General features: G+C 46.9%; 1 protein-coding gene across 1 annotated transcript; it reads left to right on the top strand.

Moving 5' to 3' along the window:
• Positions 1-280: 280 nt before the first annotated feature.
• On the top strand, positions 281-25,165 carry LOC139407296 (MAX gene-associated protein-like). The gene is made up of 24 exons (XM_071150959.1): positions 281-367; positions 1,673-3,042; positions 3,202-3,946; positions 4,117-4,195; positions 4,403-4,537; positions 4,706-4,822; positions 5,999-6,575; positions 6,822-7,047; positions 7,137-7,365; positions 7,487-7,677; positions 9,509-9,670; positions 12,197-12,236; positions 12,357-12,598; positions 12,806-13,042; positions 13,285-13,576; positions 13,778-14,104; positions 14,190-15,091; positions 15,224-15,318; positions 15,420-15,459; positions 19,592-19,768; positions 19,974-20,085; positions 20,239-20,373; positions 21,496-21,648; positions 21,888-25,165. The coding sequence occupies exons 2-24, from the start codon at positions 1,775-1,777 to the stop codon at positions 23,468-23,470; spliced, it is 8,064 nt and encodes a 2,687-aa protein (XP_071007060.1). The 5' UTR covers positions 281-367; positions 1,673-1,774; the 3' UTR covers positions 23,471-25,165.
• The last annotated feature ends 1,409 nt before the right edge of the window (positions 25,166-26,574 follow it).

The following is a 26,574-nucleotide window of genomic DNA, read 5'->3' as shown; positions in this document are numbered from 1 at the left end:
TCCCCAATGGAGGTGTTCAAACAGAGCAGATAGGCTAAACGTTTTTTTCCGCGTTATCAGCCGTACTAAAGATTGAATCGTATTTTATGCTTTTTTTGTGGCAGCAGCACGGAAGAAATAACTGCCCGCTAAACCTCTGGAGGGAGCCTGCGCAACACACACCGACCGAACCTGAGTGTGTGTGCCGCCATGGTGACTTACGTCACACCCCGAGCACGGATGTGTGTGTGTGTCTCCGTGGAGTGAGAATGTGTAGATAGATGTTCGAAAGGAGTGAGAGATAGCCTGGAAGTGGACGGACATGCACAAGATTCGAAGAGAGTCACAACAGACAGTTCGCTATCCGATTCCTGCACGATTCACAAAGGTAGAGTCAATTTGTGTATTTGTTATTTATTGCAGACTTTTCGCCGGAGTTGTTCGAGGCCACGAATTAGACTCGAGGTGGCAGAGATCCCCGGGATGGACTCCCGCTTTTCCTCGCGCTGGCGTGGGAAATCACGCGCCATTGAGGGTTGATGTTGTGCATGCGCCTTGGTAGCCTGTGTGCATGGTCGATGCTAGGCTACATTGCGTGGCTTCGGCGGCCTCCATTTGCGAATTTATGTGCACGCTCGAAGATTATTTCGAGGCCTTTTGTTTCGACGACGGCACGCAACAGTTGGAGTTTGCTCTGTTATTATTGCTCTCCAAAAAGCGCAACACGCCATACGGTGGTGGAAGGTAGGCGTCAGTGAATGTCCAACTTTTTAACTTGCTGGCTAAATATCTGGAGGCCTACAACAAGGCTTGGGGAGGAGAGGACGAGGGGTGTTGTCAAGCAACTTTTATACTCGACACTGGCATGTGTTTTTGAAGAAATACACGATTTAAAGCTCATGGAAAAATAATACTGGTTTGATAGTTGAGATGGAAATATAATTTGGAATAACCATATTTAACAAATAATAACGGTAACACCTCCAATAAGCACTTCTATAGGCTACATGAAAGGAAGTCGTGGTATTTGTATTGTTTCTGAACTTAAATTGACAAGGACATTCCAGTTAATGTCATAATTGCATTTTAACCTGCACAGGAAAATATTGTTGTAACGTTAGCCTAAACGTTTAGCTAGGCTAATTTAACCTAATCAGTTAAGGTTTTGTAAAATAGGCCTAGCATCTATGTAACTTAAGCTAGTAACTAGGCTAATCAATTTAGTTCCATAGGACCCAACTCAAGATTGTGTTATCCATCTGAACTAAAGCCTTATGGCAACTTACCAATAAAGAGAGCCTAGTGAGCTGACCAACCTCATCTGCTACACTTGAATGACACATTACATGAATACAATGCCATTGTTCAAGAAAATTCCAAAAACAACTAAGAGCTGATAAACATAAAATTGATGTAACGTGTTGTCTCCGATAAAGTCCAAGCTTTAGGGATCTGCCTACTGCTTTTGGGTGACACTAAACTTCACATGAAAGGTCACACATCTGAAAGCAATGTATTTTTGATAAATTAAAATCTTATTTAATCTCCATGTTTTTCTTACAATTTTCACAATGTATATATTATGCTGTAATAAGTCATTTAGACATGTCCTTACATGTTGTTAGTTGGTTCACTATCTGGCCATTCACATGAGACATTTTTCTAACATAACATTATTTTTTCATTATTCCAGGATGTCAACGGAAATAACCATAGTTCAACTTGAGGTGCTTTTTTTATTTTTATTTTTTTTAAGTGAAGAAGAATAGTATACAACGTTTACTCTGTCCCATCTATGGAGGATCCTACTGTAATGGAGGAGAGGGTAGAGGACTCGGCCATTACTACCTCTATCACCACATCAATCCCATTTGACAGCGTCACCATGGAGCCAGGCCTGGCCAACAAGGATGTGGTGGAGGACCAAGCTGTAGCCATGACAGACAAGGATGCAAGCTTAACCATCAGAGCCATGGCTTCATCCACTGACACCATAACAAACACTGAAGTCAACCTAGCTATGGCATCATCCACACACAGTGAAGTGAACTTAGCGATAGCTTTATCCACTGATGTCATTACAAACAAAGAAGCGAGTGGAACCATAGCCGTACCCATGGATAGTGGGATAAACTCTGATGCTAAGCCAGCTAACACACCCATAGTATCAGCATCTTTATCACCAGCTGCCACTGTGACAAACACTGGTGCCAACCCAGCCCTCCCCTCACCATTTTCATCATCTGCTGCCAGTGGCCCAGCCCCCGGAGGCCTGCATCCCGAGGAGGAAGGCCTCTCAGCGATAAGCTCATGTGGTAGTGTGGGGGTCACTCTGGAGAACAGCAATGTCTGGAGGGAGTTCCACTGCTGTGGAACCGAGATGATCCTCACCAAACAGGGCCGGCGCATGTTTCCCTACTGCCGCTACCGCCTGACGGGTTTGGAACCAACACGTCGTTACTGCTTGGTCCTGTCAATCACCCCCGTCGACACGTACCGCCATCGCTGGAACCTGAAGGAGTGGGAACCCAGTGGTCCTGGAGAACCACACACCCAGGCCTCATGCCGACTCTTTCCCCACCAGGACTCATCAGCCCTGGGGAAGGTCTGGATGGCCAGCCTGGTCTCCTTCTATAAACTCAAACTGACTAACCACTGCCTGGACCAGGAGGGACATGTGTTGCTGCACTCCATGCACCGCTACAGGCCCAGTTTACACGTGATCCCCGTCGCAGATGGAGACGACCTTGGCTTTGACCCTAAGCTGCTTGACCTCCAGCTCCTCGGCCCGGAGGTCATGACCTTCACGTTCCCGCAGACCGAGTTCTATGCAGTGACGTCGTACCAGAACACCAGGATCACCCAGCTGAAGATAGATTATAACCCCTTTGCTAAGGGCTTCCGGGAGGACAGCGGCAGCCCGCGCCTCGCAAAGCCCAGGCCGGAGCACCCTCAGGCGGGGAAGGGAGATATCCGCTCACCTGGTCGTAGCACTGCTAGGTCCAATGGTGGTGAGGGGACTGAGCATATTGTTACTGTAAACGATGTTGTGGCTGATATCAGGTGAGTGAAGCTTTCTGTTATCGTGTTGTACTATAATTCCAGTGTTTTCCTTACAATTCACTGAATGTTAGTGTTTTACTGTTGCTATTCAGTTTTCCATTTGTTCTTGATACACCGCTAATATTTTTTTTTTCACCTGCACCCCTCATTGTCTTGTAGCATGAAGAAACGTTCTCTCCCTACAACTCACCCTGTGGGGGAAGTCTCAGGGAAGTTGAGGAAAGTAGCTCCTGGTACAGCAGATTCAGACGCCAATCAGACTGATGTGTCTGCCAGTGAAGAGGGGATGTATCTGGACTACAGTGACCATGTCTTCCACAGGCAGTACCTCCGAGCCCAGCTAGCCCTGCCCTCAGGAGCCTCCAGGCCAGAGAACAGCCCGGGGGCTGGGGGGGAGAGACTGGGTGCTGGGATGGACCACTCCAGACAGGCCAGCCTGACTGCTAACCCTCAGAATACTACACAGTCTACTGTGTTATACACAAACAGATGTTCAAAGCCTTTAAAACGTTCCACTGTAGAACCAATGGACTCTGAGGTTCCGCCTTCACAGAAGGTTCCGCTTGTAGAGCCAACCATGACCGCACCCATTTCGCTTACAGAAACTCAGGAGGACAAGGCTGCGAGCTTAACCCCTAAAACATCCAAACCTCAAAAGATTGCACCCAAGCCTTCTCCTACCCCCTCACCTCTGACCCCCACTGCGTCCCCTTTTGCCGTTCCTAGGCCATGGAAGAAGGGGCGTAAACCGGGGGGCAATCGGTGGGGCAGTGTCGGAAAAGTCTCTAAGGGTACCAAGGCGGCGACAGCGGCTGTCACTCCAACTAGCAGCCCGATACCGGTTGCTATGCAACCGGAACTGGATGATGTGGAAGGTCTACTTTTTGTGTCCTTCACTTCCAAGGTAAAGCACGACACTTGTGTGCGGTCAGAGTTATGGGAAATAGGAATTTCAGACATCCGGAAATGTTCATTTAGAAACCCCAGAGTCTGAAATATAGGAGGGAAACTTTGTTTAACTTTGCTGAAGGTGCAGACAGTATTGACACGGTTATCTCTTCCTCTGTGTCACAGGAAGCTCTTGGTGTCCATGTGGAGGACATGCCATCCAATAACACATCACCAGTCACTCAGGAACAGCCAGAGAAAACTGGTAAGTGGGAGCGAAGAAGTTATATTCTACTGGGGCTTGTCAATTACAGTGTACTTGGCAACAAGACCTGCTGGAGACACAAAATAGAACATCAACACCCACTATGTGTTTTCACAATACCACATGCATTTCTGAAAGTCTCCAATAATGATGACACTGGTCTATTCTATTATTTTCTAACCTAAGTGTGTGTGTGTGTGTGTGCAGTACTGGAGAGTGTTGAGGAGAAGATTGCAGTACTGGAGAGTGTTGAGGAGAAGATTGCAGGTCTGCAGACTATCTTACTGCAAGACCTGAACACACTCAAACACAGACAGGTCATCCACCCTGTCCTACAGGAGGGTGAGTGGACAACACACTCACGCATGCACTCTCTGTATTTCTCTCTCTTCCTCCCTCTCCATCTCTCACCACACAAACCTACCAGTCTCTGCCCTAAGAGAGTTAGATATTTCACAGTAATGTTCACCATTGATAACCCTAACGTGTGTGTTATTCCCCTACCTATAGTTGGGCTGAAGTTGAGCTCCCTGGACCAAGGCCTGGCCATCGATCTACAGTATCTGGGGGTGCGTCTACCGCTGTCTCCGCCTGTGTTCACTGGGCTGGGCAGCGCTACCTCCACTGGTGAGTTACACTTAAGTGATGGGTAATTTACTAGCAATGTAGGCCACATACAGTAGCAATAAGACCAGCAAAACAGCAGTGAGATTACTGGTTGTTTCTAAAAATGGTTGAAACTCATATCTCAAAGCTCTCCAGTGATCCTTATATGGGACACCAACACAATACGTATTCTTTACTTTCACTGCTTTATTATTGGTTTTTGAGTAGAGCCATAGGTAGAGGCCGTAGGGATGTTGTCGTGGAGGCCGTAGGGATGTTGTCGTGGAGGCCGTAGGGATGTTGTCGTGGAGGCCGTAGGGATGTTGTCGTGGAGGCCGTAGGGATGTTGTCGTGGAGGCCGTAGGGATGTTGTCGTGGAGGCCGTAGGGATGTTGTCGTGGCGGCCGTAGGGATGTTGTCGTGGAGGCCGTAGGGATGTTGTCGTGGAGGCCGTAGGGATGTTGTCGTGGCGGCCGTAGGGATGTTGTCGTGGAGGCCGTAGGGATGTTGTCGTGGAGGCCGTAGGGATGTTGTCGTGGAGGCCGTAGGGATGTTGTCGTGGCGGCCGTAGGGATGTTGTCGTGGAGGCCGTAGGGATGTTGTCGTGGAGGCCGTAGGGATGTTGTCGTGGCGGCCGTAGGCATGTTGTCGTGGCGGCCGTAGGCATGTTGTCGTGGTTGCCAACAAGGGGACGTATTAATAGACATGTTATTATTTCCTGATTGAGAAATGTGACTGCCTAGTAGTAAATTAATTACACTTGAAAGATGATAGCGCTTTTTCAATTGCATGGCTCAGCTAGTTTAATACATCAGAGTCACTGAGCACTTCATACCCAGTTTACTGTCATCATCCACATTGAACCCCCTCGTCAGTCAGGCAGATAATAAGGCAAGGCAATTATGGGATTTACACCAACTTAAACACTCAGAATTAGCCCTAGTAATGTGACTCCCACCACTGTGGTAGAATGGGGGAGTGGTAATGGGCGAGGTTATTATTTGGTCTGATGATAACCCATAAGCCCCAATCCTGTCAGTATTTGCAAATCTGAAGGGACTGGATAAGTGCAATATAATGATGGCTCTACTTAGTCTCCAAACAACAGAGAGGTAGAGGCTAGTTGAAGGGTCTAGAGGTTGATTTGGAATTGGGCCCGTATCTCTTCTCAAACGGCCTTGTCTCTTCTCTGTGCAGATGGAAGCAGGTCCTTTGTCTCCAGGACGGGGAAGACCAGTGACCTGACCAAGATCAAGGGCTGGAGGGACAAGTTCATCAGGACCAAAGAGACCTCTAAGAACCACAACCCCAACCGCTCGGCCTTCTGCAGCGAAATGCTCGACCAATACCTGGAGAGCGAGGCCCAGCGAATCAGCGACCGCGCGGCTGCCTTCTCCCACAACCCCCTGGGCTCAGTGGCCTATCAGCTGCCTGTGACCAGCACCAGCTATGTGCGGACCCTCGACAGTGTTCTGAAGACACGTGCCCCCCCGCCCCCCGCATTCTGTAGACCCTGCCCCCTCTCTCGGAAACCCCTCCTCTACGCAGCTCTAAAGAAACCCCCTCCACCCATCAACAACCACAGGACCCCTCCTAAAGCAGCCAAACCCAAACCCACACCAGCACAGGGCAAACAGCACCATATAACACCAGCCCAGGGCAAAGCCAGATCTGCCTCTGTGCTACGGCCCATCCAGGTCACCAACAGTAACAAAACTACTGCTGCTAAAGCTACAGCTGGGGTTAAAGTCACCAGCCCTCCTACTGCACAGCGGTAAGGAAATGCTGCTAAAGACATGCTATACCCATGCCAAAGCATATAGTTTACACATCTATACTTGTTGTTGTCCCAAAGCAATATGAAATGGGTCTGAAATGCCAGTAATGTCAATTGTTTTCATAGTTTGGATGTTATGTAGATATTTGGGATTGAGCCTGTCAAGCCTACAACAAGTTTCCTTTTTTTTACCCTAAAATGGACAATAAAGCCTTTCATTAAACATTTTACTCGTACCTCCAGGTCTCCTCCAGGCCAGGGGGTCGTGAGGAGGGACTCCAGCCCAGGGAGAGGCCTCTCCAGCGGGTTGACTGGCCTCTCTAAGAACCAGCTCAGACTGGTCGGTCTCTCTAAGATCCAGCTGAGAATGATGGAGATGGAAGATGCCACCTTCTACCAAGGACACGATAGAACACACATCACTACTGAGAGGGTGGAGAGAGCCCTGATGGCACTGCTCACTGCGCAGGTAGGACTTAGATTATAGACACACACACACATAATGCGCACACACATTTTCTGATGGTCTATCTCTTCTCTGTTGTCTGTGCCCTCCAGGGTCTCCCTAAGAGCCGTGCCCCCCAGGCCAGTCCAGTGGACAGTCCAGAGTGTGGTTCTGAGTTCTGCAGGCTGGGGTGTGTGTGTTCCAGCTTGGCCCGGGTGTCCAGGGGTCCGCTCCACTGTTACAGGCCTGACTGTATGCTGGGCTGCTCCTGCTTTAAACGCAGGATCACCAAACAGACCACAGCAGCAGAGAACGGCCAGCACCAGACACTGCCTGTTTACAGTAAGTTCATACCCAGGGTGCATTTGGGTACATGTGAGAGTTGTATTATATTCTATATTGACCAAATGAATGACACATCAACTTGAACAAGCTAATGAACGTGTCTTCTCTCCCTGCCCAGCTGTGTCTAACGTGGAGCATGAGGTTCAGCCCAATCGAGGAGTCCGTGTCTCAACCCTGTGGGACTGCACCTCAGGGGTGGACCCCGAGCCCCTCTTCAGCCCGAAACCTGCCCCAAACATACCCATCAAGCCGCTAACCAGGATCTACAACCCTGGTCCAAAGCGCTACGTACCTCGTCTCACCCCCGAGGTAATTTCCTCTGTGATAGTATACTGTGGGCCCTGGTAGTGCACTATGCAGGGAATGGGGGAACATTTGAGACACATCCTACAGTGCCTTGCGAAAGTATTCGGCCCCCTTAAACTTTGCGACCTTTTGCCACATTTCAGGCTTCAAACATAAAGATATAAAACTGTATTTTTTTGTGAAGAATCAACAGCAAGTGGGACACAATCATGAAGTGGAACAACATTTATTGGATATTTCAAACTTTTTTAACAAATCAAAAACTGAAAAATTGGGCGTGCAAAATTATTCAGCCCCTTTACTTTCAGTGCAGCAAACTCTCTCCAGAAGTTCAGTGAGGATCTCTGAATGATCCAATGTTGACCTAAATGACTAATGATGATAAATACAATCCACCTGTGTGTAATCAAGTCTCCGTATAAATGCACCTGCACTGTGATAGTCTCAGAGGTCCGTTAAAAGCGCAGAGAGCATCATGAAGAACAAGGAACACACCAGGCAGGTCCGAGATACTGTTGTGAAGAAGTTTAAAGCCGGATTTGGATACAAAAAGATTTCCCAAGCTTTAAACATCCCAAGGAGCACTGTGCAAGCGATAATATTGAAATGGAAGGAGTATCAGACCACTGCAAATCTACCAAGACCTGGCCGTCCCTCTAAACTTTCAGCTCATACAAGGAGAAGACTGATCAGAGATGCAGCCAAGAGGCCCATGATCACTCTGGATGAACTGCAGAGATCTACAGCTGAGGTGGGAGACTCTGTCCATAGGACAACAATCAGTCGTATATTGCACAAATCTGGCCTTTATGGAAGAGTGGCAAGAAGAAAGCCATTTCTTAAAGATATCCATAAAAAGTGTCGTTTAAAGTTTGCCACAAGCCACCTGGGAGACACACCAAACATGTGGAAGAAGGTGCTCTGGTCAGATGAAACCAAAATTGAACTTTTTGGCAACAATGCAAAACGTTATGTTTGGCGTAAAAGCAACACAGCTCATCACACTGAACACACCATCCCCACTGTCAAACATAGTGGTGGCAGCATCATGGTTTGGGCCTGCTTTTCTTCAGCAGGGACAGGGAAGATGGTTAAAATTGATGGGAAGATGGATGGAGCCAAATACAGGACCATTCTGGAAGAAAACCTGATGGAGTCTGCAAAAGACCTGAGACTGGGACGGAGATTTGTCTTCCAACAAGACAATGATCCAAAACATAAAGCAAAATCTACAATGGAATGGTTCAAAAATAAACATATCCAGGTGTTAGAATGGCCAAGTCAAAGTCCAGACCTGAATCCAATCGAGAATCTGTGGAAAGAACTGAAAACTGCTGTTCACAAATGCTCTCCATCCAACCTCACTGAGCTCGAGCTGTTTTGCAAGGAGGAATGGGAAAAATGTCAGTCTCTCGATGTGCAAAACTGATAGAGACATACCCCAAGCGACTTACAGATGTAATCGCAGCAAAAGGTGGCTCTACAAAGTATTACCTTAAGGGGGCTGAATAATTTTGCACGCCCAATTTTTCAGTTTTTGATTTGTTAAAAAAGTTTGAAATATCCAATAAATGTCGTTCCACTTCATGATTGTGTCCCACTTGATGTTGATTCTTCACAAAAAAATACAGTTTTATATCTTTATGTTTGAAGCCTGAAATGTGGCAAAAGGTCGCAAAGTTCAAGGGGGCCGAATACTTTCGCAAGGCACTGTATGTTGTCAAACTACCACCCCAAATTACTCAACTGTAGTGATATGATGGAAACCTCGATTTGACAAAAATTGTATATGAAAAAGTTATGAGGGATTGTGTGTGTGCGTGTGTGCGTGCAGCTGCGAGAGGAGGACAAGGACCCAGTCTACAAGTACTTTGAGAGCATGATGACGTGCGCCCGTGTCAGAGAGTTTAACAGTAAACCGCCGCCCCAAGTGCTGCCGCCACAGGTCCACCTCTTTAAGGACAATAATAGTTCCATCATCCCCAGCAGCAGAAAGGTGAGGCACAGGACACACACACACTAAATATTTATTGTCAGAGTAGATGCATTAAGGAGTGCGATCAACTGGTCAATCTTCAAGCCATTCCTAGTCAGCCATCGAACATTTCTGTAGAAAAAGCCAATGATAAAGCCTTGTGCTCCTATAATTTGTTTTCCTGTCTTGCGCTGTTGGCCGTAGGTGGACTTGATTCAGAAGCCCTGTGAGCTGGGTAGGCAAAGTGTTCCCATTGTGAACCATTTTAATTTGTCTGAAGGAACAAACTCCGCCTACCCGGCAGACCAGGAGCACTGTGACTAATTCAAGTGTGCCTACTGTGCTGGCCAATCATATAGCTCAAATCATCATGCCTACAGCTTCCATGACCCCACACCGAAGTTTGATACTAGCCTACGTGAGATTTCAGAACTTGTAAAACCATGACCAGAGAGAGATTGTCAAAGAATACAGCAAACAGCTGCTGTTTTTTGTGTGAGTTCATGTTTTTATTCAGCTCTGTCAACACTGTTTTTATTGAACACTATTATAAAACATAAAACGCGCTTCTCCCTACTTCTACTCGCGCTGCAGCCAAGTGTATCGATAGGACTGCATTTTTATTATTAGCAGCTCGTTGTGTCTATTTAAATATTGAGGAATATTTCACTTTCTCTGGTCATAGGAACAACATGAATTTGTGCATGAGACAGATGCCGTGAGACTCGATCATCAGGTGGAAGACGGTATCCCCTCTTGTCTGGTCAGTCTCACTGGAGGAAAGAGGAGAGCAGGGACCGTGAGAGGTGGACCCTCTGTCTGGTCAGTCTCACTGGAGGAAAGAGGAGAGCAGGGACTGAGAGGTGTCCCCTCTGTCTGGTCAGTCTCACTGGAGGAAAGAGGAGAGCAGGGACTGTGAGAGGTGTCCCCTCTGTCTGGTCAGTCTCACTGGAGGAAAGAGGAGAGCAGGGACCGTGAGAGGTGTCCCCTCTGTCTGGTCAGTCTCACTGGAGGAAAGAGGAGAGCAGGGACCGTGAGAGGTAGACCCTCTGTCTGGTCAGTCTCACTGGAGGAAAGAGGAGAGCAGGGACTGTGACTCTGTCTGGTCAGTCTCACTGGAGGAAAGAGGAGAGCAGGGACTGAGAGGTGGACCCTCTGTCTGGTCAGTCTCACTGGAGGAAAGAGGAGAGCAGGGACCGTGAGAGGTGTCCCCTCTGTCTGGTCAGTCTCACTGGAGGAAAGAGGAGAGCAGGGACTGAGAGGTGTCCCCTCTGTCTGGTCAGTCTCACTGGAGGAAAGAGGAGAGCAGGGACTGTGAGAGGTGTCCCCTCTGTCTGGTCAGTCTCACTGGAGGAAAGAGGAGAGCAGGGACCGTGAGAGGTGTCCCCTCTGTCTGGTCAGTCTCACTGGAGGAAAGAGGAGAGCAGGGACCGTGAGAGGTAGACCCTCTGTCTGGTCAGTCTCACTGGAGGAAAGAGGAGAGCAGGGACTGTGACTCTGTCTGGTCAGTCTCACTGGAGGAAAGAGGAGAGCAGGGACTGAGAGGTGGACCCTCTGTCTGGTCAGTCTCACTGGAGGAAAGAGGAGAGCAGGGACCGTGAGAGGTGGACCCTCTGTCTGGTCAGTCTCACTGGAGGAAAGAGGAGAGCAGGGACCGTGAGAGGTGGACCCTCTGTCTGGTCAGTCTCACTGGAGGAAAGAGGAGAGCAGGGACCGTGAGAGGTGTCCCCTCTGTCTGGTCAGTCTCACTGGAGGAAAGAGGAGAGCAGGGACCGTGAGAGGTGGACCCTCTGTCTGGTCAGTCTCACTGGAGGAAAGAGGAGAGCAGGGACTGTGAGAGGTGGACCCTCTGTCTGGTCAGTCTCACTGGAGGAAAGAGGAGAGCAGGGACCGTGAGAGGTGTCCCCTCTGTCTGGTCAGTCTCACTGGAGGAAAGAGGAGAGCAGGGACTGTGAGAGGTGGACCCTCTGTCTGGTCAATCTCACTGGAGGAAAGAGGAGAGCAGGGACTGTGAGAGGTGGACCCTCTACTGCTCTCTCTCTCTACCTCCACTGAGACTGACCATCAGATGCAGGTACCATCAGTCCAGTAAAATAAAAAGGCGTATTATTTGCTCCGCTGTGCCTCACCAACCGATCTATTTTGTTATCAAAGCTTGCGTTTTGAAATATAATATGTTTGAGAAGAACAGTATTGGCAGGCCAGGCATAAAGCTGATATGCTGTGATAATGTATTAGACCTACTGCACAAACCTCATTCCTACCTAAGTGTTTTATTAGGTTAATGTTGCACAGGCTTACATTTTTTAAAGTCATGTATAAAATCAATTCTGAGCGGTAGATCTCGGCTTGCTTTTTGACTGCGAAAATTATCGTGACTCAGAAAAGGTTGGTGATCACTGATTTAGGAAGTTAATCTAGCCACTAGGGGCAGACAAACATTTTTCAATGGCTATGGAAGAGGAGTAACCAAGCTAGTCTATCTTGGTGATGTAAGACTGAGTCCCTCTCAGTTAATGTCATTTATAAATGTTCTTGTCTTTGCAGAAAATGATCGCTGCCATCCTGTCACCTCCAAATAAACCAGGTAAGATGGAACATAGAATCACTGCTCACCACAGTTCTTAAGAGGCTGTTCAATATGTTATGTTTTAATCTGTTTACCCCTAAACCCTTAACCTGTGACATCTGACCTTTCCCCCTGTAGTAGTACGAGTGAAAAGTCCCTCCACCCAGGCCAAGAAGCCTAAAGTTCCTGAACCCACTAGGCAGCTGGAGATCCAGTCAGAGTGTAACTGGGACCAGCACCGGAAACTGGTCCTGGGGGTTCTGTGCCGACGCATGACCCAGAACCGTCTGTCCGAACCCTTCAACATTGGCCCCTACCACATCCGCCTCCTCTCAAACACACACAAACGCAAGGCTGAGAGCACCATCATCATATTCAAGGTAGGGGGGATAATAACCATTTAGAATTAAGCAATAAACATGCCATTTCCGTTCCTGTCTTAAAGAAGCAGTTATTTGGACCAACTCATGCTGTCATACATAATGTTCAGAATTGCTCCATGTTTCAGATTTAAAATGCATAACTTGATCAGTGACAAATGAATGCTCATGAGTGTGATTTATTATCATCCACTTCCTTACTTCAAGGTCTGCATCAGTAAGGCTGAAGACGGTGATACCGATGATAGTGATGAATCCGATAGTGAAGTCACAGACAACAGTAGTGACGACAGTGATGAAGACGAGGAGGAAGAGGGCATCCCTAAGCCTGAGGAGCCAGAGATGCAGGTTGGAGTGACTCCCTTCCTGACAGGAGTAGTGCCAGCAGGCAGACTAAAAGCCAGGAAGAAACAACCAACCTGCCCAGCTGTAGGACTAATCCAGGTGGGTTTATTAGGTTCACTTTATCTCCATTTTGGAAATGTTTTTAAAATCCATTTTTGAAAAGAGACCTAGCCATAAAGTGGGTTTTTTTTTATATTGAGGAACTCCGAGTTATTTCTAATTTAACAATTATACCTAGATTTTGTGAAAAGCTCTATCATCCACAGGGAACCTGTTCTTTATGTTAATCTGTTCTGCCTATATCTCCATTCTTTCTCTTCTTTATTTTTCTTCCTCCCCAGGTGAACGGTAAATCCTACTCCCAGGCCAGATTGCTGCTGGGGCAGATGGGAGCTCTGCACCCGGCCAATCGGCTAGCTGCGTTCGTCACCGGCAGGTTGCGCTCTGTCGCCAAGGCCCCTCAGAAGGCCCCTCAGAAGCCTCTAAACTGCTTCCCCAGGGCAAAGAAAACATCTGTGGGTGCTGGGCACTTGAAGACCGCAGTCACTGCTGTTGCTCCTCAAGGCAGTAGTAGCGTTACAGCTATGGCTAAGAAAGGAGCTTTGGCCCAGAAAGTATTCCAGACACCAGCAGGTAAGATCCTTTCACTGCTCCTCAATACAGGCTTGAAGTAGAAGTTATCAACTTAACCTTTACATTTTGTTGTACTGTATTAGTTATGATGTAATTAGACAGTTGAGTAACCGAAGCCTGATGGTTCAAGGATGGCGATAGTTCTGTATTCTCTCAGAAAAGGCCTCTCTTTCTTACACTGTCACTGTGGTCTGTTTCCAGGGAAGAACAGGCCTCCTCCGTACAGACCACCATGGTCCCTAGGTGTCACCAAATCTAAAGGCAAAACCTCTACCAGTCAAAGCACCACAAACCCTAAAGACCCAGTCGTCTCTCCCCTGCTCCTGGTACCCATGGCCCCTCCTCCTGCCCCAGGCACCTCCCAAGGCTCGCCCCCTGTATCGCCCCCTGCTGGAAAGATGCTACTACAGACAGTCTCCTCCTCCCAGGGCTGTAAAATGTATCGTCAGCCCAACGGACAGTTGATCAAGCTGGTACCTCTGAATCGTATGCGTCACATAAAGGCCAAGAATCAAGACAAGCTCACTCGTGAGTTCATGTACTGATGAATGTACACACGCACATGCACAACCACATCCTCAACACCCTCTAATGTCTTGTGTTGTCCCAACAGGTTTTGCTACCAAGCCGTCCACTCCCAAGACATTCCCACCTCCCCCCCCTCTCACCTCCATCCACCCCCCTCGCAGCCCCCCTCCCCACGCTCCCCTCATCAAATTCATCATGGGCCAGTTGGGTGCCATCACCCCATCCCAGACCTCTTCCTCTTCCTCCCCCTTGTCTCTCACTGTCTCCTCCTCCCTGAAGACCCCCAGCTTCCTGGGCCAGACTGGGACCTACTCCTTCAGGATCTGTCCTCCGACTGCAGGGGACCAGGGCTCTAGGGGTCCAGGCCAGGGCACCGTGGGAGGCCCAGCTGGAGTGTCCTTGCCTGGGGGCTTCACCCTCATCCAGCTCCCTAAGCCTGGAGGTACTGGGGGAGGTGCTCCCAGGCTACCTGAACTAATCAGAACCACAGGTGTGGGTTCTGCTGGACCTGGAGAGGTAAAGGCACAGAAGAACCCAAGAGGAACCTCTTCTTCCTCTCCCTTGCCTCTGGCATTGACACCAGTTAAAACCGAAGACCACTCCTACACCCCAGGGTTAAATACCAATACATCTGACTCCAGATCAGCTCTAGCCCAGAAAAAGGACCTTAAGACTCAGTCAAAATACCTTAAATCTAACCGTAGATCAGCCAAAGCCAACACCTCTTGTCCCGTGGAGCCCAATGAGCTGACCTGTGATGAGAAGATGCTGTCGGACGAGAGTGATGCAGAGAGAGGGGAGGTGGGGGAGGGCTCGGGACTATGGAGCCCAGAATCATGGAAGAAAGACACTGAGTTCAGTCGGTTTACCACTCTAAGAATGCATGAGAACGGACATCCTGATTTTAAGGTTGAGGACTCTGATTCGGACAACTCCTCGGACGACTCCTCGGATGACTCGGATTCCGACAGTGATGAATATGCCAACGTAAGCAAGCTTGATTTTTGATGGTTTAATTTTAGTAATTTTTGTATTCTGTGTGTAACGTTCACTGCAGTTGCACATGGTTGGGTTGTGGTGTAGTGTTTTGTAAAGCCAGATTGTTGTCTCTCACCCCAGGAGGACGAGGAGGAAGCAGTGGACATCGAGACGGTGGAGGAGAGGAGACAGGGAATCACCATCGCTCAGATGAGGGCCGCTGTCAAACACACACAGTAAGACTGGAGTGTGTGTGTGTAGGCTATTTAGCTGTATGATTTTGTATGACTGTCTCAAGGAAGCTGGGGTTAATAAAATTAATATTTTGTCCTAACAGAAAAACTAGTCAGGATGGGGAAACGGCACCAAAAGAGAAGGTAAGACTTCTCCCATCTGTCCATTATAACTGCAGAGCAACATCTTGTTTTGTAGTGTTCTTAGGCCCTCTTACGGAGCTGTCTAGTTAAGGTCTTAGCTCTCATGTATTGCAAAAAACATAGTTTAAAAGGGAATGAAAGCACTAGGCTTTAGAACACCAGCTAACTGGAATTGTAAATTGGCATTGTTGCATCACTGGCAGGATTTTCCTAAAATGGCTGAATCCCAAAACTGTCTGAAAGACCATGAACACTGCGTGCGTTAATGAGCAAAATTGACTGGTTTCCAACCATAAATGAAAACATCACAGCGACGGTGGCTGAATGTCTGGGGTGGAAGTTGGTTGGAGTTGTCAACAAAGCAGCATGACAGAAAATATGATGCCAAGTTTTCAAACTACTGATAGTTTCTTTAAGATATGTAATGCAATCTGTGCATTTTTCAAATCAAATATGATTGGTCACATACACATGGTTAGCAGATGTTAATGCGTGTGTAGCGAAATGCTTGTGCTTCTAGTTCCAACCATGCAGTAATATCTAACAAGTAATCTAACAAGTGGCATTGTTTAAAGTGAATAGTGATACATTTATTACATACATTTCCATTATTAAAGTGGCTGGAGTTGAGTCAGTGTGTTGGCAGCAGCCACTCAATTTTAGTGGTGGCTGTTTAACAGTCTGATGGCCTTGAGATAGAAGCTGTTTTTCAGTCTCTTGGTCCCCACTTTGATGCACCTGTACTGACCTCACCTTCTGGATGATAGCGGGGTGGCCTTCCTGTGACATCGGGTGGTGTAGGTGTCCCGGATGGCAGGTAGTTTTCCCCCGGTGATGCGTTGTGCAGATCTCACTACCCTCTGGAGAGCCTTACGGTTGTGGGCGGAGCAGTTGCCGTTTAACAGCATAAATACACCTGTTTCACTTTTGCATGTTGAAAACCAAATGACCAGTGCTGCACATGCTGCCACGGTTTTGAAGAGATTAGATTATACTATTTAGAACGAGCAGCCAGCTCACAAAAGAATGTCAGTGTCAAAGATTGTACTGAGTTACAGTTCATATAAGGAAATCAGTCAATTGAAATACACTGCTCAAAAAAATAAAGGGAACACTTAAACAACACAATGTAACTCCAAGTCAATCACACTTCTGTGAAATCAAATTGTCCACTTAGGAAGCAACACTGATTGACAATGAATTTCACATGCTGTTGTGCAAATGGAATAGACAACAGGTGGAAATTATAGGCAATTAGCAAGACACCCCCAATAAAGGAGTGGTTCTGCAGGTGGTGACCACTTCTCAGTTCCTATGCTTCCTGGCTGATGTTTTGGTCACTTTTGAATGCTGGCGATGCTTTCACTCTAGTGGTAGCATGAGACGGAGTCTACAACCCACACAAGTGGCTCAGGTAGTGCAGCTCATCCAGGATGGCACATCAATGCGAGCTGTGGCAAGAAGGTTTGCTGTGTCTGTCAGCGTAGTGTCCAGAGCATGGAGGCGCTACCAGGTGACAGGCCAGTACATCAGGAGACATGGAGGAGGCCGTAGGAGGGCAACAACCCAGCAGCAGGACCGCTACCTCCGCCTTTGTGCAAGGAGGAGCACTGCCAGAGCCCTGCAAAATGACCTCCAGCAGGCCACAAATGTGCATGTGTCTGCTCAAACGGTCAGAAACAGACTCCATGAGGGTGGTATGAGGGCCCGACGTCCACAGGTGGGGGTTGTGCTTACAGCCCAACACCGTGCAGGACGTTTGGCATTTGCCAGAGAACACCAAGATTGGCAAATTCGCCACTGGCGCCCTGTGCTCTTCACAGATGAAAGCAGGTTCACACTGAGCACATGTGACAGACATGACAGTCTGGAGACGCCGTGGAGAACGTTCTGCTGCCTGCAACATCCTCCAGCATGACCGGTTTTGCGGTGGGTCAGTCATGGTGTGGGGTGGCATTTCTTTGGGGGGCCGCACAGCCCTCCGTGTGCTCGCCAGAGGTAGCCTGACTGCCGTTAGGTAATGAGATGAGATCCTCAGACCCCTTGTGAGACCATATGCTGGTGCGGTTGGCCCTGGGTTCCTCCTAATGCAAGACAATGGTAGACCTCATGTGGCTGGAGTGTGTCAGCAGTTCCTGCAAGAGGAAGGCATTGATGCTATGGACTGGCCCGCCCGTTCCCCAGACCTGAATCCAATTGAGCACATCTGGGACATCATGTCTCGCTCCATCCACCAACGCCACGTTGCACCACAGACTGTCCAGGAGTTGGCGGATGCTTTAGTCCAGGTCTGGGAGGAGATCCCTCAGGAGACCATCCGCCATCTCATCAGGAGCATGCCCAGGCGTTGTAGGGAGGTCATACAGGCACGTGGAGGCCACACACACTACTGAGCCTCATTTTGACTTGTTTTCAGGACATTACATCAAAGTTGGATCAGCCTGTAGTGTGGTTTTCCACTTTAATTTTGAGTGTGACTCCAAATCCAGACCTCCATGGGTTGATAAATGTCATTTCCATTGATAATTTTTGTGTGATTTTGTTGTCAGCACATTCAACTATGTAAAGAAAAAAGTATTTAATAAGAATATTTCATTCATTCAGATCTAGGATGTGTTTCCTTTATGTTTTGGAGCAGTGTATATTCATTAGGCCCTAATCTATGGATTTCACATGAACGGGAATACAGATATGCATCTGTTGGTCACAGAACTTTTTTTGTTAAAGTAGAGACGTGGATCAGAAAACCAGTCAGTATCTGGTGTGACCACCATTTGCCTCATGCAGCGTAACACATCTCCTTCACATAGTTGATCAGGCTGTTGATTGTGGCCTGTGGAATGCTGTCCCACTCTTCAATGGCTGTGCGAAGTTGCTGGATATTGGCGGGAACTGGAATAACCTGTCGGTCCAGAGCATCCCAAACATGCTCAATGGGTGACATGTCTGAGTATGCAGGCTATGGAAGAACTGGGGACATTCTCAGTTTCCAGTAATTGTGTACAGATGTAGACATGGGACCATGCATTATCATGCTGAAACATGAGGTGATGGTGGTGGATGAATGGCACGACAATGGGCTTCAGGATCTCATCACAGTATCTCTGTGCATTCAAATTGCCATTGATAAAATGCAGATGTGTTCGTTGTCCGTAGCTTATGCCTGCCCATACCATAACCCCACCGCCACCATGGGGCACTCTGTTCAAAACGTTGACACCAGCAAACCGCTCGCCCACACGACACCATACACGCTTTCAGCCTGGTATTGTTGAAAAAGGGATGAATCCGTGAAGAACACACTTCTCCAGCGTGCCAGTGGCCATCGCAGGTAAGCATTTGCCCACTGAAGTCAGTTACAACGCCAAACTACAGGTCAAGACCCTGGTGAGCATCCCTGAGACGGTTTCTGAAAGTTTGTGCAGAAATTCTTCATTTGTGCAAACCCAGTTTCATCAGCTGTCCGGGTGGCTGGTCTCACACGATCCCACAGGTGACAAAGCCGAATGTGGAGGTCCTGGGCTGGCGTGGTTACAAATTGTCAATATGATAATTTAATTTTGTACAGTTACATCAAAACGACAAGACAAGATAGGAGCTAAATCAACTAGCTTGCTACCTTGCTTCATTTTAGCTGACTGTCTACTTGGCTTGTTGGCAAGTCACATACTCATTAATTGGGGAAAAAATTATCTAAAATGTACAAATTATCACATAGTTTCTTACCTTAATATTGTTGTCCTGATCTCAATGACAAATCTGTCAAAAGTTGTGAGAAACCTTTCAGGTCCAGTGGGGCGAGTCGCCTCCTGGTGGCAACATTCACTTTCAGTCCCATGCCAAAACTCACAATTTGCTCCAATGACGCATTGGCATCAGTCGCTACTATGGCAATTCAAGATGGCGCTACCCATAACTCTAATAAATGTTGTTCAATATCTAAATGCTAAAAATAGAGGTGTATATGTTAAATGCACATGTTTAATATTAGTGGATGGAATAAATCTATTTTCTTAGTTTTACTTCCTAAAGTGTTTCCATTCCCCTTTAAGAGGTCTAAGAATACCTTGGAATACCCAATAGAATGCTCAATAACTCTCAACCCTTAACCTTTGACTCCTGTTCCCTGCAGCATCAGAGGGATATGAGAGAGGAGGAGGGGTCTGGTGAGGGAGGGGGTCGTAAGAACCGCACCCTGACGGAGAGGCTGCGTCGCGGCGAGCACCAGAAGCTCTTCACCAGACTCAAACAGGTGCTGTTCATGGAAGAACTGGACCCCAAGGTCTCCAAGCTACACCTCCTCTCACAGGTATGGGACAGTATGTTATGTGGCTGTGTAACCAGCTATATGTTATGGTTAACTTTGTGCTGTACTGTGGTAGACACAAGAACTATACGTTATTTTCATATCCTTTTAATGAATGAAGTCAACTTTTTCATGGTCACATTTTTTGGTATAGATGGTTAAAAATACAGGTATATAAAAGGGATTTTAACATGTATTATTTCGTCAGGCTCTGAAGGAGATTCGTACCCTGTCGGTGGACTCTGAGTCACTGGAGGAGAAGAAGAGGATGCTGACTGAGATCCAGACTGTCTATGTCAAGGAGATCGCATACATGTCTGGTGTGTCTGACTGTAGCTACTTATCACTTATTTAATCCCTTTCTTACTTAAACATTACTTACTTCACACGGACTTACTTGAGATACTTTTATTATGTGATTGCAAGAAGCATATTAATGTGAACTCTGGTGTGTTTTTTAATTTGTATTGTAGGAAAGCCAGAGGAGCTGATCAAGGCCAAGCTGAAGGAGATCTGGGAGAAGAAACGGACTCTAGCTGCCCAGAGGAGAGCCCCTACCTCTAGCCCCACCTCCTCTACTTCCACCCCTAGTCCCAACACCATGACGGGTAATTATAACCTGCTTCTTATGTCTGACAACAGGAGGTATAGCACTAAGCTGGATCAATGCTCACTTAAATAAACATTCAGATGTGACACCTTTTAATAATGATCCTTTTACTGCAGTGGGCTAAATCAGGGTCACACAGAGTGCTTCTTGGTAGTCTTAAACAAATCTACTTTGAAACTAAAGTATACACATCACACACACACTTAATGGTCTTAAAACAAAGAAGGCACCTTTATAGGTTTCATCCCAATATTACACTTTATTTTTTTTATTTTTTATTTATTTATTTTTTAAAAAAAAATTTACCCCTTTTTCTCCCCAATTTCGTAGTATCCAATTGTTGTAGTAGCTACTATCTTGTCTCATCGCTACAACTCCCGTACTGGCTCGGGAGAGACGAAGGTTGAAAGTCATGCGTCCTCCGATACACAACCAACCAAGCCGCTGCTTCTTTAACACAGCGCACATCCAACCCGGAAGCCAGCCGCACCAATGCGCCGGAGGAAACACCGTGCACCTGGCCACCTTGGCTAGCGTACACTGCGCCCAGCCCGCCACAGGAGTCGCTGGTGCGCGATGAGACAAGGACACCCCTACCGACCAAGCCCTCCCTAACCCGGGCGACGCTAGGCCAATTGTGCGTCGCCCCACGGACCTCCCGGTCGCGGCCGGTTACGACAGAGCCTGGGCGCGAACCCAGGACTCTGATGGCACAGCTGGCGCTGCAGTACAGCGCCCTTAACCACTGCGCCACCCGGGAGGCCCAATATTACACTTTCTATACATCACAGAATACAAAATATAACAAAACCGGTTGACATAGAAACACCAGATTTTCTGCACATTTTTAAAAATAATGTTGATTAATAATGTTCCACCCATGAGGCAACTAGAGGGCAATTTGGTCATTTGACTGCAAGAAAGGCTATGACGTATGGCCATGCCAGTCTGCATGCTTTTGTACCATCCCTACACCTATGCACCTGATTCACCTTTTTCTGTGTCCCAGTGTCCCAAGGGAGTATGGACACTAAGCAGGATCAATGGGTTAGCCAGCTAACTTTGATAAACCATTTAGATACAGCTCTTATTCATGAGTATATTTATCTGTATATCCCAGTGTCCCAGGTGTCTCAAGCTAGCTCTCTGGGTCAGGCAGGAGCAGCTAGTGGCTCTGTGAAACCAGTGGCTGCTGTTTTACGCACCAAGAGCGGCAAGATTATACTTCCTGCTTCCATGCTTCCCCCTTCCATGTTTCGTGCTTCCAAACCAGGTGAGTTCATACAGGAACAGGACACCCATATTTGGTCTCACACTCTTGTTTAATTGGTTATGCAAGTTCTATATCTCGATATGAAATATCAACGATGCTGATTTGGAAAAGCGTAAAACTCTTGAGGTCCACTATATGGGTAAAATGTGCCACGGGTTATGATCGTTAGGCTGGCATTCTGACTAGAATATGTTGTTGTGAGTCTCATTCTAACGGTTGAGTATTTCCTTTATCCACAGCAGGAAGATCGGTCTACACAGTGAAAGTTATGAAGAGACCAACAGTCACCTCCCTCTTAACCCCCACCTCCTCAGCAGCCATGGAGGTTGTGGAGAAGGAGAGAGCTGCCTCTGGACCTGAGAAGGACCAGGAGAGAGTGACTGGGGAGGCTGAGCAGCCCTCCGACAGCCCAGCAGCCGAGAGGCCAGAACTAGGTAAGGAGGAACCACAGGCCCCTGTCTGTAATGGATCCATGGAAGAAGAGACTTCCACAGAGAATGATAACGGCTCATCTCCCAAAAAGAAGAAGTCACTAATCAATAAAAACTCAATCAAGAGGCTTTCTGGTATGAAGTGTCCCCTTGTGGAGATCGCTCCCCTAAACAGTGCCATCTGGAGGCCGTTGGAGGAACCACAGATGGGGGGTGAGAGTGATGCTGGAGGCTGGGGCCTGTCTCTGACCAAGGGAGAGGCAGCCATACTGGTGAAGGCGCTCTCTGAACACCAGGGCATAGTAGTGGGGCGGAAGGGCAAGGATAGCCTGGTACAACACAATGGAAAGAAGAGCTCTGTGACACTAAAGGGCAAGGATAGCTCAGAACTACAAAAAGAACAGGATAGCACGGTGTCACAGAAAGAAACTGATAGCTTGGTCCCACAAAAAGGAGAGGATAGCTCAGTCACACCAAAGGAAAAGGCAGAGGTTGGCTTGGTGACATCAAAGGAAAAGGATTGTTTGTTGACACAAAAGGGAGAGGGAGGCTCGACAGACAGCTCAGAGGCTCAACTACTGAAGAGAAAACGTGGAAGGCCTCGCTTGGACATAAAAACACCACAAACTGACATCAAAACACCACCAACTGGAGATACCACTACTAACCCTGCGCCGCGGGGTCGGCCCCGTAAAGTATCACGGATTGGGGTGAATATCCCTGTGGTAACGACCGGTGGCAACGACCAGGCCAACGTGACACAAACCGCAGGTAGTGCTTGTAACCCTACCTTAGTCACAAGAATACCCCCAGGTCGAGACACTAATACTGGGGGTGGTGAAATCCAACTAACACCAAGGGAACGTAGCCTAAGCCCTACGAGGCGGGGTAGAAGGCCTAAAGTATCACAGGTAGGGGTTACTACTAGCCCTGTGGTGACGACTGGGCCTGGGGGTAGCCCAGCCAGGGTGACTCAGGCTGGGGATAGTACCCCTACCCCAGTGACTCTGGCTGGGGGTAGGCCTGTGAAGAGTGCTGCCGGTAGCCCTGCAACTTGGGGTAGGGCACCAAAGGTGCGGAGAGCTGGAGATAGTTCTAGTCCGGCCAAGGTGACTAGGGATGCGGTTACTAGCCCTGTAACTCGGGCTGGGTTAAACCCGGCGAGATGGACTCGTGCTGGGGGGGGTATCCCTGTGGTGAAGACTGAGGGCAACCCAACCAAACCTCCACGAGGAGGGGCTGAGGTTACTAGCCCTGGAGCGACGACTAAAGGAAGCCCAGGTAAAACGCCACAGGCTGTGGGTCGGCCTGGAACTCGACATGTGACCCGCGCTGTATCGGTGAAGGGCCTTGTCAGTGGGAAGAGGACAACAAGGTCTGATAAGGCCTAGTGAAACTGAGACTAAGGCTGCTTTTCCACACTGTTTCCATTGGTGCATCTCAATACTGTAGTAGTCTAAATTGGCGTCCACAACTTGTTTTCTCTCCTTCTACTCCAATGATGCTGCATTTCAGCCTAGCTCTAATCAGAGGATCAAGAGAATCGTACTCCTGACAGACGTGCCATTAACTGTCATTTAAAGCTAGAATCCTTAGTTGCTGCATCCATTGATTCTTGAAGAATATAACTTTATAATTAAATGCCTCATGAGCTTAGTTCAACTGTCGTACCTCATCAGAACCCCAAATATAAGCTTGTTTTACTCCAATGTTTGTAAACAAAGTAAAATGTAAACAAACCCTGTATAGCCTCAACACGGTTAACATTTTTTATGTCTTGGATGGTTAGTCATTACATCCATAGTTTTTTTAAAGAATTTGAGTGGTTACATTTCTCCAGGCCTGTCCCTCAGCTGCTTTTTTGTGTTTTGTTTTTGTAAAAAAAAAGAGGCGGGGAATCGCTTTGTTATTGTTTCAATTAAGGATTCAAGCTTTAATTTGTGGAAAGAGGTCCTGAAATCCCATTGAGACCACCGCATGTGCCTGTTCACAAATCCAAAGGACCCTGGACAGTTATGCCTGTGTGAGTTGACCCTCTCTTAGCTTTAGCACTCATCTGCCTTCTCTGGAACACAACAAAGTAGACAATAACTTACACCTAAGGGACAGTCCCTTTTCCCAACATCCTAAATCTTTGAGCAAAACATTAAATGAATGTACTGTATGAATGTACTGCAGGTTTGACTGCCGTTTGAGCCGTTGTACAGGTACATAGGACGTTAGCCCCATATTGGGGTGAATGTGACACGTCATGCATTTTTGATGAAGACTATTATTATGTTCTAGAAAGTTGATTTCTTGTTATTTAATCATCAAACCACTACTTTTTGAAGATTACGGTATAGGGAAGGTCTGTATTTTTTCACGGTTTGTTCATGACTTCACTCCCTGTGTCTTTATTAATATAGGGGTGTGTTGTCTTCGATTTAACCTACAAAATAATGGACATGCATGAACATGACAACAAAACTGATCAATTACTTTCTGGCCCAATTAGACATTATCAATAGGCCCTGAAAATCATTAATTTGAGATGTACAGCATTCATGTTTGTTCATGTCAAACACTGTAAATGTTCTTTCTATGCCACTGTAAAGACTTTTTGTATTTTAGCTGTGGTTGGTGCGTCCAGTCTTTCAAATACACTCTTGGTTCCCAGGCCTATGAATTAAAAAACCATCTGAATCAGCACTTTAAATCTTCTGTAACTTCTACACTGTCACAACCATGTTGAATATTTAGGTTTGCCTTATGGATTGTTTCCCCATCTGTTTTTCAATGATTCCTATGTCTGATTTTTGAGGAACTTATGCATAACATGTAAAAAAAAACACACAAAAAAAAACATTATTTGTAGTCGAGACATTTGTATTTCAACCTCGTGTGTGACTCATCATGACTCAATCTAAGCTATACTGTAATCTATGAAAATAACCTTTGTAAAATGTGTTTTATTTTTTATAAGTCTGTCTTGTTGTATAATGTTCCTCTTTCCTTTTTTGTAAAGAAATGACCGTTTTACTTCAGTCACTCAGATGTGCTGGCAAGATACTGTGGCCTTGAAAATAAATAAACCTGTACATGCATTTCTTTGCTGTGGCAGTTGTCTTAACCTCCATGAAACTCAACCAATTCACAATGTGATGGTGTAGAATATTATAGAAGAATCATAATTTGACTAGTCATTCTAGCTGTAATTGGCAAGTAATTATTGCAGCTATCATAGGAATTAATTATTGTGGTTTTGTTATTGGTTCTAATGGCACAAAGCTTAAACTGATGTTACACTGGCGAATACGGGTAATGATTGCATTATAGCACAGATTATCCATTATATTGACCAGATACTCAAGTGGCTCTAACAATGACAAGTAATGTCTTAAAAAATGAAAATCAGTCAGGAGGAGGCAAGATCAGGTGGGACCATTCTAGCCAATTTTTTATTTCACCTTTATTTAACCAGGTAGGCCAGTTGAAAAAAAGTTATAATTTACAACTGCGACCGGGCCAAGATAAAGCAAAGCAGTGCGACACAAAAGGAGTTACACATGGAATAAACAAACGTACAGTCAATAACACAATAGAAAAGTCTACAGTGTGTGCAAATGAAGTAAGATTAGGGAGGTAAGGCAATAAATAAGCGTAGTGGTGAAATAATTACAATTTAGCAAATAAACACTGGAGTGATAGATGTGCAAGTATAGATATTGGGGTGCAAAGGAGCAAAAAAATAAATAACAATATGGGGATGAGGTAGTTGGATGGGCTATTTACAGATGGGCTATGTACAGGTGCAATGATCTGTAAGCTGCCATGATAGCTGATGCTTCCAGTTAGTGAGGGAGATATGAGGCTTCAGTGATTTTTGAAATTCGTTCCAGTCATTGGCAGCAGAAAAGGAAAGGCTGCCAAACGAGGAATTGGCTTTGGGGGTGACCAGTGAAATATACCTGCTGGAGCGCGTGCTACGGGTGGGTGCTGCTATGGTGACCATTGATCTGAGAAAAGGCAGAGCTTTACCTAGCAAAGACTTATAGATGACCTGGAGCAAGTGGGTTTGGCGACGAATATGAAGCAAGGGCCAGCCAACGAGAGCATACAGGTCGCAGTGGTGGGTAGTATATGGGGCTTTGGTGACGAAATGGATGGCACTGTGATAGACTGCATCCGATTTGCTGAGTAGAGTGTTGGAGGCTATTTTGTAAATGACATCGCCGAAGTCAAGGATCGGTAGAATAGTCAGTTTTACGAGGGGATGTTTGGCAGCATTAGTGAAGGATGCTTTGTTGTGAAATAGGAGGCCGATTCTAGATTTAATTTTGGATTGGAGATGCTTAATGTGAGTCTGGAAGGAGAGTTTGCAGTCTTACCAGACACCTAGATATTTGTAGTTGCCCACATATTCTAAGTCAGAACCATCCAGAGTAGTGATGCTAGGTGGGTGGGCAGCAAACCGTTGAATGCGTTTAGTTTTACTTGCATTTAAGAGCAGTTG

This window comes from Oncorhynchus clarkii, chromosome 4, assembly GCF_045791955.1.
Source record: "Oncorhynchus clarkii lewisi isolate Uvic-CL-2024 chromosome 4, UVic_Ocla_1.0, whole genome shotgun sequence".
NCBI lineage: Eukaryota > Metazoa > Chordata > Actinopteri > Salmoniformes > Salmonidae > Oncorhynchus > Oncorhynchus clarkii.
This window is presented reverse-complemented; position numbering and strand designations above follow the sequence as displayed.